The sequence below is a fragment of the Sinocyclocheilus anshuiensis genome, unplaced genomic scaffold (genome assembly GCF_001515605.1).
Source record: "Sinocyclocheilus anshuiensis isolate Anshui unplaced genomic scaffold, SAMN03320099.WGS_v1.1 scaffold454, whole genome shotgun sequence".
NCBI classification, from domain to species: Eukaryota; Metazoa; Chordata; class Actinopteri; order Cypriniformes; family Cyprinidae; genus Sinocyclocheilus; species Sinocyclocheilus anshuiensis.
Genome location: NW_015548217.1, coordinates 4,427,155 through 4,441,009, shown reverse-complemented (window position 1 = coordinate 4,441,009; position 13,855 = coordinate 4,427,155). Strand labels below are relative to the sequence as shown.

Sequence of the window (13,855 nt, the reverse complement as noted above, 5' to 3'; positions counted from 1 at the left end):
TGCTGTTTAAGCAAATGTCTAAGCAATAATTTACACCTTTACAACATAATGATACCTTGAATTCTAAACATACAGTAAGGACTTTACCCAGCTCTAAGCCCCGCCCATTTCCAGAGTGAACCGTTTGAACGAACCGATTCGCTCAAATGAATCGAATCACTAGAGGTCGCTGTAGCGACTCCCGTCCTACAGCAGTATTTCATTCCTCGTTCTCTCACTGACTCCCACTGATGCTCGATGATGGCGGATAGCGCGAGTGAGAGCGACACGGACGGAGCTACCCCTCAGTGCTCCTCATCCTCGTCCTCCTCCATCCTTATCTCTTCGTTCCGTCTAGAGGAGTTGACGAACCGCCTGGCTTCTTTACAGCAAGAGAATAAAGTGCTGAAGATCGAGCTCGAGACGTTTAAACTGAAGTGTAAAGCTCTGCAGGAGGAGAATAGAGACTTGCGCAAAGCCAGTGTCACCATAGTGAGTCATTCACAAATGTTTTGACAATTAATACTTATTTACCTGGATGCTCTTGAAAGCTAACACTAATAATGAGTTCAACCATTTCAGGTGTTATTAAACTTATTTACAGTAGCTGTTTACGGTACATTTTAGGTTCACTGAAGCTAATGTGCTAATGATTAGCTTTTATTGTCTCATATTTTCCGTTATGTCTTGTTAATTCAAAAAATAATAATTTATTAAACTCCTTTTAGTCCCCCTTGGTTGTGTTTAGAGTCTTAAGAAACTGTCAGTGAAATATTAATCCTAGCATGAGCTAGCAGCACAATAAGAAGTTAATTTGGAATAAGAATTAACTTACTCTCGGTCAGCCTCATTTTCATACAGTATGTAATCTTATTTAGTTGAGTAACCTAAATCAGTATCTTGTTTAAAATTCAAGATTCATGAAAACTTGGTTTTATTTTTTGAAGTGACACTACAGTTAAGTACAGTAGCATGTACCAATCGAATCACGATCGTTGTAACTCCTATTATATATTAACATACACAATATTGACTGGCTTTGGTTAGTTAGTGATTATTCTGCGGGTACGTTATGAGTCATGTGGCCTCTTAGAGCTGTATCACAGTGTAACCCTGTAAACACTGACATATGAAATGTTTTACATTTTTGTTTGTTTGTTTGCTTGCTTTTTTGGGGGGTTTCAGCTATTGAACTTTTAGACCAAATTTAAAAAAAAAAAAAACCTTGAAAGTGTTTTCATAGGTGTTTAATATTTAGGGCCTGAGCACCCATGGTGTGAGGACCCTATTGGAATTGCTCCGTTTTTTCTTCTTCTTCTTCTTCTTCTTCTTCTCCTCCATCCAAATTGAAGCACATTTTTGAGGGCCTAAACATTCTCCAAAACTCATGAAACTTTGCAGACGTGTCAGAACTGGTGAAAATTTACATCTGATAAGGGTTTCAGAAGTGGGTGTGGCAAAATGGCTTGATAGCGCCACCTGTAAAATTTCAACAGAGTGCTCCTCGAGCTACATTTTACGTACATGTACGAAAATCGGTACACACGTGTAAAGCCACAGTCACACTAGACTTTGAGAATGCGAAATTGTTTCGCATGCTGCAACGGTCATGATATGACATCACGCTGTGCAGCGTCTTTTTAAAAACTTAAATTCAACACATAACAAATTATAATACATCTAAAATGTAAAAACATACAATCTACTCCACTCCATTTTCCTGCAGCGCTGCAGTTTTAAATTTATGTTCTCATAATTTAGATACGAGGTCATGCAGTGACGTATCGATCTGCCGTTGGTCACACGGTATCACGTGATGTGAATTCGCTGGCCAGAGATCACCAAATTTGAACTTTAACAACACTCAATTCAGCATGTGTTCGTGTTTGTGTGTGCGGTCTGCGTCACTCACAGCACTTGCCTATATCGTGCGCTATATCGAACATTTTTTATATCGTTATCGAAGATGGTGTACCGTCGATAAATATCGATACCGTTTTATCGCCCAGGCCTAGCTGGGCATACACTGTGCGATTTCATCAAGGTACCAACTCACTGTACGAGCAGATCACATGCGATGTAAAGTCAAAGCTCACGATTTACGTGCTCACACTGTACAGTCCGATTGTCGAGCACGATTTATGTGCTCACACTATACGTGTGAAATACCCGAGTTGCGCAGACGATGACACTGTATATGGATGATAGCCAGAGATATCTAAAAAAAAAAAGCATCAGCTATCGATGATATCAAGAGGATTTGGCATTTCCAATTAATTAATTCAATTACTAACCATTACTATTATTATTTTGGTACTTTTATTATTAAATTTATAGGTCTACTACAATTAATTTGCCCCGCAATAATTTCATAGCTCATTACCGCACAACTGACGTGCGGATAATAAATGATTATATTAGCTTACTCCTCATTGAAAATGATTTGAAACATTTAGATATATTACACAATAAATAGGCCTATAATTAAAATTCCGTCTAAAGTAGCCTATGTCCAAACACTGTAATAATCAGTCATCAATGAAAATATAAAACTTGTTTAACACTAAATATTTCAATTCTGTTGTTGTTGTTTTTTTTCACTATGTAGGCCCTATATCAGCCATAAGAGATTTTTTATTTTTTTTAGAAAATAAATTAAGACAATACCCAATATGTCTCTCGTCTCCTCTGAGAATATGTGCCGTTAAGCGTCAGATGCCGACAGCTCAGTCAGTTTTTACTTTCACTTTCTGTAGCTTAATGAATTGACTGGAGTTTAAAACTTCTTCACGGGCATAACGCTTATGCAGTTTGCACATTGTTTGTGTGGCATGCACTGGCTCACCTTCATGATTTAAAACTGAAATATTTATAATTTTGCGAAGTGTTTGTCTTTATCACTATTTGCTAAATGATGGACAATGGTTCACATTTCCCATGATAACATTATTTTATCAAAAGATCTCCCTCTTTTCGTTTTCTTTCTTGCTGTATAAAAGATTAAATAGTTAAAGTTCTATTTTCGCTTGGGCGCAGTGAGGGAAAAAGCACTGAGTTTAGGGCAGTCGGTTCGTAGCTCTGCTTCAACTGTGCGATACCCTCACGAGGGGCGACATGTCAGAAATTCATCCGACCGCCCGATTGCCTGTCGGGAGAGACTTATCGCTTCTCGGTTTCCCCTGTACACGGCACGAACACTGCACGACAAACGATGTATGACAAAGCTGAAATTTGGCCTGACTCAAAAAAGTGTCGCACGAACCAAAATTCGTCTCAAAATCGGACGAAAATCGCACGGTGTATGCCCGGCTTAACACACCATTACCTGCAAAAAAGTCTCTTGGTACAAAATCCAAAACCCAACAGGAAGTACGTTATTTTGACAATTACAATTTTTGTGCAGTTTTTGCCATTTCCAGGCCTCGTACTTTGACGAACTCCTCCTACAGTTTTAATCGGATCATCTTCAAATTTGGTGAGGGTTATCATAAGGCCTTTGTGACGTTAAATTGTGAAGATCTTGAGTTTTCGTCAAAGGGTGTGTCCCTGGCGGCCTGACAAAATTTGATGTTTCGCCATGAAACAGGAAGTTGCTGTAAATCAGACATGCAATGCCCAATCTGCCCCAAACTTCACACGTTTTATAAGAGTCCTGGCCTGAACACATCTTAAAGCCAATATTCAGTTATAATCATAGCGCCACCTGCTGGCAACAGGAAATGACTTGTTTTACACTAACTTGAACATGCAAAGTCCAGTCTGCCCCAAACTTCACATGTTTGATAAGAGTCTTGGCCTGAAAACATTTATGTGCCAATATTCAGTTATAATCATAGCGCCACCTGCTGGCAACAGGAAATGACTTGGTTTACAGTAACTTAAACATGCAATGTCCGATCTGCACCAAACATCACATGTTTGGTAAGAATACTGGCCTGAAGACATCTACACGTCAATGTTTAGTTATAATCATAGCGCCACCAGCTGGCAGCAGGAAGTTTGGAAGTTTTCCTAAAGCCACCAGGTGGCGGTGAGCCCGGGTGCGAGGGCCCTTTCATCGCTACTTGCAGCTTTAATTTGTATTATATCTGATATATCAGCATTTTATGGCTCATATATGAATGTGGAGCTTTAGGAAGAAAACAATGCTGTAATTTTATTCAGAAGCCCAAACTAAGCATAAAATATTCAATTAGGTGCTATTGCTTTTATTTTTATGGACAAAAAGTAAGATGAAATTCTGATACCTTGTAATTTAAACCAGTAAGATATGTATAACAGTACAGCAGACTACTGACATAAAATGCATATAAATGTCATTTGTCAATCTATATCTCCAAATAATGTCTTATTAAGATGATATTTAAATGCTTCATTTTATTATCAATTTTTAATTGTGGGGGCAAAACATACATTGCAATCCAATGCAATCATGAGTGTGACGTGTGTCATTTTAACATAATTTATCTAAAAAGGATAGTAGTTTGGATAGTAAACCTATGTAAAACCTAGTTTGTTAAACCTAAGTTGCTTCAGTCTAGTAAACGTTCATCTTGAAAAATATGAAAGTTATTCTTACATTTACTGTATAAATGTTTAAAAACTTTACAGCAAAAATACTTTTAATAGATTGAGAGCAGAAGGGATGTAGTTGATTGTTGAAGTTGTTCATTTCAACATTATGTTGATAATTTAGAGCCTTAGAAATTCATGTATCAAATATGATACTATACTGTAGTAGGGTTAAACAAATCTAGATTAATGCAAATCATCACATCTGAATGATGATTTGATTTATGTGAGCATGAAATAACAACGATGTACTGGTGCTTCAGTACTGTAAAGCACTGTACAGTGCAGTCTGTTGTCAGTTGTTTTGGTTGCTAGTTAATATTGGATGATCATCTGACAGCTGTTCTTGTGTGTTGTCAGCATGTGTTTATTTGTACACTCAAAAGCGAGAAAGCAGCTGGTCTCTGGCTTGATAATTGTATTATGTTATCTGCATAGAGTTCTTCATCATGCACTTCCTATTCACTCAGGGTCTGCAGATGGCTTCATAATAATGTAGAAATAACATATTTTCTGTTAGACTTTCAGTTCCTTATATGTCATGCACATGGGTTTTAGAGTGCATTGCACATTGGTCTCTATACAAGCCAGATGAACTTGGCTTGTCTGTATAAATTATAACTAAACCATTGTCCTGAAATGCCTTTGATTTGTCCTTATTCATGATGTTTTCCTAGGCCCAGTTTTGCTGCCTCCAACAATTCTTTAAATGGTTGCAGCTGCATTTAGAAACAAACTTCATGCTTGTAGGGCTTTTGTTCTGCATTCATTAGTCAGGGAGGCCATTTTCTTAAGCTGTAAGCTTTATATAATTTACGCTTGTATTATGTTCTGGGTCAATTTGACCCATTTTGATTTTTGAGCTGTCAGAAATTCCAGTTAACCTGTGATTTTATTCTTGATATTTTGTGACTTTTTCTCATTTAGGGTCATGAACATGCATGCAAAGTGAGGATACACTGATGTGTTTTCAAGTGCGCACACATAAATTTGTTACGATTTTAATCTTCGTGGGTCAATTTGACCCACATTTTTTGTTGTTTTAAGGCAACTGTACAGACCCAAATTAAATATATTTCTTGGGAATATGTTGTTATGTTGGTGTTTTACTACCCTGGAAAGGTGAAAAATTAGCTTTTCCTCATTATTTTCAGTACTGACTTTCTCAGACTCAGATGGTAAAAGTAAGCTATCATTTATATTTTCAATGTATATGAAATACCATTCAACTTATCTTTTTCTTCCAGAAATGTTGTAACTTTTTCTCATTTAGGGCCATGAACATGTCTAAACAAGTTGTTTCAAATTTGAAGTTGATATAAAAAAATTGAGGTTCCTATGCAATTTTGTTTAGGCGTTATACCAAAACTAGCCACCGGGTGCCATTCAAATTTCATTGAATTTTTTTTAATGCAATTTTTCTGTCACAAATGTATACATTTCTCTCTCAATTTTACTTCTATCACAAAAAATATGGAATCTTGAGACTCAGACCTTTCCAACGATATATTTTGTCAAGATTATAAAAAGTTTTGATTCTAAAAGACTGTTTTTTGTAAAATGACACCCCCCACTAAGGGGGAGGAACCTGCTAAAAGATTTTAATGTACCATTTCCATGGTAACGCAATGTCCAATTTCAAAATATGGTTTTCACAGGATGAATTGAGGTTTTAAGCTTACTAAAACTAAAGGGTAAAAAGGAAATGAAAATTAGTTTTTTGTGATAAAGGTCAGAACTCCTATTATGATGCATATGTTTTAAGGTGCACTCTTGTCATAAATTAATCTATTACTGTTCCTACATAATTTGTAACAAAAAACAGTGGTAAAATATCTATTTAGGAGTCTTAGACCTTTCCAACGATATATAGTTTGTCATGATTAGATTAGGATTTAACTGTAATGTAGTAGTATAGAATATAGTAATATAGAAGTAAACTTCTGCCAGCGGGATGGTAACAGTTAAGGGGTTAAAAAATGCGGTTCAACATTTTTAAAAATCATACTTTTTGATTTCAATTGTTTGTTCTGTGTGACAAATACTGATATTCAAATTGTTCCGTTTATACCTGATTCCTCCTTGTTTTTAATAATGTGATATTTAGGGAATTGCATTGAATGCAATTCGGGTCAATTTGACCCGCTCCCATCAAAATTGTAAATCGAACATAATACAAGGGTTAAGCTGTCAAATGCAGTCAAACTGATTCTGTATTGATTGTGGAATATCTACATGAAGTGTCACTTTATGATTCACCCAGTTGCAGTACCATATGATTATATGATCTCTACTGTCACACAGTTAAGTAAATCTTTATAACATGCTTTTCTGGTAAAAGGTTTTGAGCAAAAATGTGCATCCTTGTCTACAAAATGCACAATGCCATGCACAAGGTACAGTGACATTTAGAGTGGCAACTCTCAGAGAGCAAGAAACATCCAAAAATACGGTACACAAATAAAAAAAGAAATAAAAAGAAAAGGAATAGTTAGGAATAGTTCACCCAAAAATGAGAATTTGCTGAAAATTTGCTCACCCTCAGGCCATCCAAAATTTACATGAGTTTCTTTCTTCATCAGATTTGGAGGAATTTAGCATTACTTGCATCACTTGCTCAGCAGTGGATGCACAATGAATGGGTGCGTCAGCCAAACAGCTGATAAAAACATCACATTAAAGTAAAATCCGCATGACTCCAGTCCATCAATTAACATCTTGTGAAGTGAAAAGCTGCATGTTTGTAAGAAACAAATCCATCATTGAGGCGTTTTAACTTAGTAATCCATAATAATGCTTCCTCCGTCTGTTGTCCTCTCGCATCAAAATCCACCAACATATTTGTTTTGAACGGTTTTTGCTTGTAAGTGGTGCTTAATCTGTGCTTATTTTTCTCCTGATTCAGATGACTTTTTTTTTTCTTAAATGAAGGAAAACAAAATATTATGGATAGAGGATTTATATTTTAGCCTGAAGCAATGGTTTAAAATGAAAAATGTCTAAATTAAAAATACTAAATTTGTTTCGATGAAGGAACAAACATCTATATCTTATATGGCCTAAGGGTGAGTACATTTTCAGCAAATTTTCATTTTGGGCGAACTATTCCTTAAACAAAAATAGGAATAGTTTTTCTTTTCCTACTTTTTTTTCTTCATTTATTCACAGCCACATCATCAACCATTTATTACGATTATATACGCATACAAAGTGAAGAAATGTGTTTGTTGCGCAGAGTCAACAATATAGGGTTAATGAAACAACTATTACCTGCTACTGATGTATTTTCAGCAGATGTAGACTAACATTGTTCTGCTTCCTAATTTTTTTTTTTTAGCAAGCGAGAGCAGAACAAGAAGAAGAGTTCATCAGTAACACCCTTTTCAAGAAGATTCAGGCCCTGCAGAAAGAGAAAGAAACACTAGCAGTCAACTATGAGAAGGAAGAGGAGTTCCTCACCAATGAGCTCTTGAGAAAACTTATGCAAGTAAGTGCTCAACTGTTGTCCGGTCTGTGAATTGGATTTGTTCTCTGTGGCGCTCGTACCAGAGCATTGAGTGTTGCTCAAGAGCAAATATTGCATAGCAAACGTAGAGCACGTTACAGTAAAAGAAGATGATTACCACCTCTGTGTTCAAAGTTCTAGTGATAAGTCACTGAGGGGGAGTACAGGAAATGTTGTTCAAGGTCTGCTCTGTAAGCAGCCTTGACCAAGTCTTCTGGGATCATTTAAACATACACACAACCTTGTTAAGAGTGATAGATTGCAGTTTCTAAACTTGCCTTCCAAGGACAAAGATTCCTCAAAAAGCTTCCCAGTTCCACCACAATGTTGAGGTTTATCTGACTTTGAGGCAGTGATTCATTCACTTTAGGGGAACTGCTTTAGCAATGCTGTCTTTAAGGAACTTCTTAGTTCAGTTTGTTGGAAATGCAGCTGTAAGCACTCAGACTCAACAATTTCCAGCTATAGCTCGAAATTGGAAACGGTTTCATTTAAAAAGAAAAAGAAAAGAAAAGAAAAAGAACGAAGAAAAAATTACTGGAACCAAATGATTTTCATGATATCTGATCCAATCTTCATTGTCACATGATCCCTCAGAAATCATTCTGATATGCTGATTTGGAGCTCAAATACGTTAATTATGTTATTATTATCAATGTTGTAAAGAGTTGATAATACGCTATAGGGCTGTCAAAAAAAAAAAATCGAATTTAAAATAAAAATCCACATTCTAATGCAAAAACGTTGCATTCGAATTTTAGGTGTGTGTTAAGGAGGCTGCCTTATCAGTGGCGCACGAGATGCGATGACGATGTAAGTGTCATTGCATTTTAATGTTTTTGTTAGCCTATCCAGTTGAAGCCACTAGATGCGGCGCTGCTGCTTTGTTAATTACAAATATTGCGGGAAAAGAGAACATCAATGTGGAGAAAATCTTGTTTACGTCAAAACTGAAACCAAGCCGTTCACACAGAACGCATATTTCGCGCATTTTCTAGACGGACATCTATCACCGTTGCACTCGCGTCTCGCACAAAAGAGCCGCATGTTTAGAAAGCCATGTAAAATTAATGCAAGTTCAACTTTGAAAAAAACATATCTCGAGGCTTTATGGCGGGTTTTTTTCCCATCCCACTGCACCTCATGTTTTTAAATGAAAAATGTACTCTGTGTGATTGGCTTTCGGCCCTTTGTATTAAACTATGAATGCATACATGATGCTGTTGCGTTTATAGTTGTTGAAGCAACTTAATTAATTATAATTGGTTTATAAACATTATTTTAAACATTATGCACTTTTTTCACAGATAGTCATGTTATTATGCTTTGAATAAACGTGCATTAGTAATATTTTGCTCGATGCGCCCTCTTGTGGCCTCAGGAGAGAAGCCAAACGCTTTTCTTCACCCTAACTGAAAATATGCATTTTAAAATAGAATATAATTCGAATTTTGATAACATTTAAGTACAAAACTCGAATTTAATTTTTCAGCCATTTTGACAGCCCTAATACGCAATATAGAAAAAATACTAGGGCTGTGTCTGAAATTGTCCCCTATATCTTTAAATAGGGCACTATTGGAGGGGACAGACGTTCGTAGTGGTGTCCGAAACCATAGTGGATGTTATCGAGTGCACTCATTCAATCCCATAATGCACCGCAATAACAACTGATGTACACTCAGTGGCTAGAGAATATCCATAATGCACTGTGAGGCTCATGCCGAATAAATTTCCACTTATCACCAGAAGATGGCGCCTGCAGCTGAATCATCCATCCATTTTCCAAACTGCTGGTCAAATGAGGGTTCCCATAACAGAGTTCATGACAAATCTTTTCATTACTACTGGAGCTGCGAGTTTGCTGAGTTTTGCAATGAATATAAAATGGCAAGCGCAAACTATGCAAAAGCAGATGCTTTTCCGGCAGAAATTCTTCAAATATGTGGCTTGAGCAGCTTCAGTCTGGTACACATTATTTTCATAGTTGTATCAGTTTGAAATCCATTTTCTCCATTTCTTGCTCAGTTACAACACGAGAAAGCCGAACTGGAGCAGCACTTAGAACAGGAGCAGGAGTTTCAAGTCAACAAACTGATGAAGAAGATCAAAAAGCTGGAGAATGACACGATCTCCAAACAGCTCACCTTAGAGCAGGTAACTCCTTCAAATCTTGCGCATTGAGATGATCAAAAATTCTTTGCATATATTTGAACTCTTTTGTGTTCTTTTAGCTTAGACGTGAAAAGATCGACTTGGAAAACACCTTAGAGCAAGAACAAGAAGCTCTTGTGAATCGGCTATGGAAACGCATGGACAAACTGGAAGCAGAAAAAAGGCCAGTGCAGTTCTTTTGTGTCAGTAGCTGCTGCTTTGGGTAACACTGCTACGGCTCACTTATAAACACTGCCTTGTAACTGAGAAAGTAGTGCTTATGTGTTTAATAGGTCAGCTGTATCTGTATGCTTTCTTTCCTGATGAAAGAGATTTACAGATCTGTTTTGTTCCAACCCTGCAGGATTCTTCAGGAGAAGCTTGACCAGCCTGTCTCTGCTCCGCCGTCCCCCAGAGACATCTCCATGGAGATCGACTCACCTGAGAATATGATGCGACACATCCGATTCCTCAAGAGTGAGGTGGAGCGGCTGAAGAGGAACCTCCGCACTGCAGAGCTACAGCGTAAGTACCGGACTGCATTCCATTTACTCTTGGTCCTTTGACAATATCAAATAAAAACTTGCCCTATTTATTTCAACAACCTATTCTTTCATGAATATTCTGCAAAGAAAACCTTTGTCTTTGTAATCTTTTATCCAAATGTAATAACTTGTGCTGCCCCTGAAACAACTTTCCTTTTCATCTGTTGATCAAGTCTTTTCACAATTATAGCCAGGTGTTTTTTTAATGGTATAATATTTTATGGCCACTAGATGGCAGTGCATACATTGACAAGAACAACAGCTGGCCCTTTGTGATGCCATATGGTGTCCACTTTATTTTTATAGTTCATATAATCTTAGTCTTCTCCCCAACAGTCCAGGCACCATTACATCACCAAAGTGGTGTTTCATTAAATCAGTGTTATTCAGTGTGGACTTGTGAAGAGGAGAAGGTGTCACAAGTTATGTTGATATAACTATAGCTATTGTCTTTATCTTATGTGTATTTGATTTCATCAGACGATGGCTCGATTATAAATCAGGCTTTTTGTGCAGATTAACATCTTGGAAGGGAGAGCTGGTTATGTTATGGGTCGTGTTTCAGTCACTATTTCATATTCATTCGGTTGTCTGACAACAGAAACAGTAAAATATAACAATGAAAACAGTTTTATTGAGAATTTGGCTGCATCAAATTACAGTATGTGGGGTACATTTAGCATGTTCAGATGAAGTGAGCTGCCCTGTCCTGCAAGTAATGTAAACAGGCTTGTGTAAGTATTGCTCAGTGCAAATAAAGAGAAGTAATGGCAACCTGGTTTTTCTATGTTCTTTTTTCATGCGTCTAATAGACATGAACAAGTTATTTGAAAAACATCTATGACCTTTGAAACATGTCTAGTCTTCATGCTCTGTTGAGTATGGTTTCACTAATAATAAACATACATTTGCCCGTGTCTATTAGAGTTTTAAAAACTTGAAAAGTATTAATTTAAGATACATTTAGAACAGATAAAAATGTGAGATTAAGTTGCGATTAATCACGAGTTAACTCATGACAATCATGCAATTAATATATAAGCCCTAATACAATATATATATATATATACAGTGGGTACGGAAAGTATTCAGACCCCTTTAAATTTTTCACTCTTTGTTATATTGCAGCCATTTGCTAAAATCATTTAAGTCTTTGGTGTATGAAGAAGTTTAAAGTGTGTGGAAAGCAAAGTTACAATGATATTAAAGTAGTGTCATTAATTTTTTTGTTTGTATGTTCACATTGATGTTAAATTACGTTTTCATCACTTTTTATTTCACTACTTCTTAAGTAATGCTAAATCACTGCTGGTCACTTTCAGAAGTTATACCTGGAGTCTCCAGAAGTACAAGGTGTCAGGTTCTCAGAGACTTAGGTTAAGTATAGAATCCTAAAAAATGACCCCTACTTAATAAGAATCACATACTGAAGTGTAGTAAAATACTTGAAGACTGATTTTATGTATAGACAGTAGACAGATAAATTGAGAGTGACTCTTGAAGGACCAGCACCACATCCTCTTGTACCACTGTTTGAAGAATTTATCTTCCAGAATCTGGCAGTAGGTTTTGGGAGTTCATTTTTAGTCCATCTCGAGATTTTATCTGTAGAAGATAACCTGCGTAATAATTATGCACACCTGAATAGAAGACGTTTTTCACTTCCAGCCTTCATGAACAATAATATATAGATTATAAGTGATTAAATACAAGATTAATAGTAGTTATTAAGATTGATGTTGTTTGGAATTGGTAAAATGTGTTTGGAAAAAAATATAATCAGAATATCAACTTGCATAATAATTATGCATGCACTGGATTTTTCCTCTTCTGCTGTCGTGGTAATGCAAGAAATGTTGTGAATGGTTGTCAAGGCATCCAATCAGAATTTAGCAGCCTCGTCTCTGATTGGCTGGAATTATGGCATATTGTAACGCTGGGTTGTGTTGAGCAAGCGAGCCGTTGGCATTTAGAGAGCACTGAGGGCGGGCATCAAGGGAGCAAGCTAGTGAAACGTTGAACGCGCAAAAGAGTCTGCACACATCCAAAAACTTATTTTAAATGCAAAATTGATTGTCGTGCGCTCTAAATACTTTTTTCTTTGCAAAACGAACATTTTCTCCACAAAACTCAGATCGCGCGTGTGCAAAATGCACTATTGTGCGCTCAAAATATGATCTTTTGCGCGCAGAATTGTGGCAGAGATCTAAGCCTATACGATAGAAGGTGTTTTCGGTTATACTGGTGTTAAGCCGGTATAGTAACAAAAATCATTTAGCCTAGTTCAGTTAGAGGTAGGGTTGCCACCTTCAGCAAGCCAAAATAAGGGACATCCATTCACGAACACAACACGCTCGCGTGAAAGGGATTTAACGGCGCACGTTCTGGAGACTCAATCATCGCCATGGAAACAAACACACCCAAGATGAGCTTCTCTAACTTCTTATGAAATTAATTTAATTATAATTGCTATTAGCATTATAAACGGTTCAAAATACTTTTGTTGATTTAGCTTGTTGGCCTTTGTAAAATACGGGACAAATAGCGTCCCGTATTGATTTGATACAGGACGCATCATTTTACCTTAAAATACGGGACGATTCCGTATTTTAAGGGATGGGTGGCAACCCTAGTTAGAGGACAGACACTTTTAAAAACGAAACGCTCAATGCAGCGTGCCGAACCGTGCGCGAACGACAGTGCACCACGGAGCAGGAGTCAGATTTTATTTATCACATGAGGAGAGTGAGTTGAACTGACTGACAAGAGTGAGGTGAGAAAGACAAGACGATGGCAGAAGATTGTTTAGAAAGGAAATGCAAAGGCGCCTGTTTGGCAATATTTTAAATTTTGAAAAGCCTGTTGACTGGAAGTTTTTGTAAACATTCGTGTCTTATTTATTTGGTTCCACAGTGTTTGCTGATTTTCAGTTTTATATACCTATTTAAACTTTGTGTAGCCAAAGTAATTTATTTTATTAGGCATATATGGTGTATTTTTAGTCGTTTTGTTAATAAAAGTTCTGAGTTTGACGTTGTTGTTGCTTGAATTGAATCAATGCCGAATTGCCACTAATTTGAAAGTGAAAGTAAAACGCGCA

At 36.8% G+C, this 13,855-nt stretch overlaps 1 protein-coding gene across 1 annotated transcript in view; it reads left to right on the top strand.

Annotated features, from left to right (window-relative positions):
- The first annotated feature begins 223 nt into the window (after positions 1 to 223).
- Positions 224 to 13,855, top strand: part of LOC107654058 (coiled-coil domain-containing protein 6) — a 22,449-nt gene continuing 8,817 nt past the window's right edge. Inside the window, exons 1-5 of the mRNA XM_016440958.1 lie at positions 224 to 471; positions 7,889 to 8,038; positions 10,085 to 10,213; positions 10,291 to 10,394; positions 10,575 to 10,735. Of these exons, the coding sequence (XP_016296444.1) occupies positions 238 to 471; positions 7,889 to 8,038; positions 10,085 to 10,213; positions 10,291 to 10,394; positions 10,575 to 10,735 (778 nt within the window). The 5' untranslated portion in view covers positions 224 to 237. The remainder of the gene's footprint in view (positions 472 to 7,888; positions 8,039 to 10,084; positions 10,214 to 10,290; positions 10,395 to 10,574; positions 10,736 to 13,855) is intronic.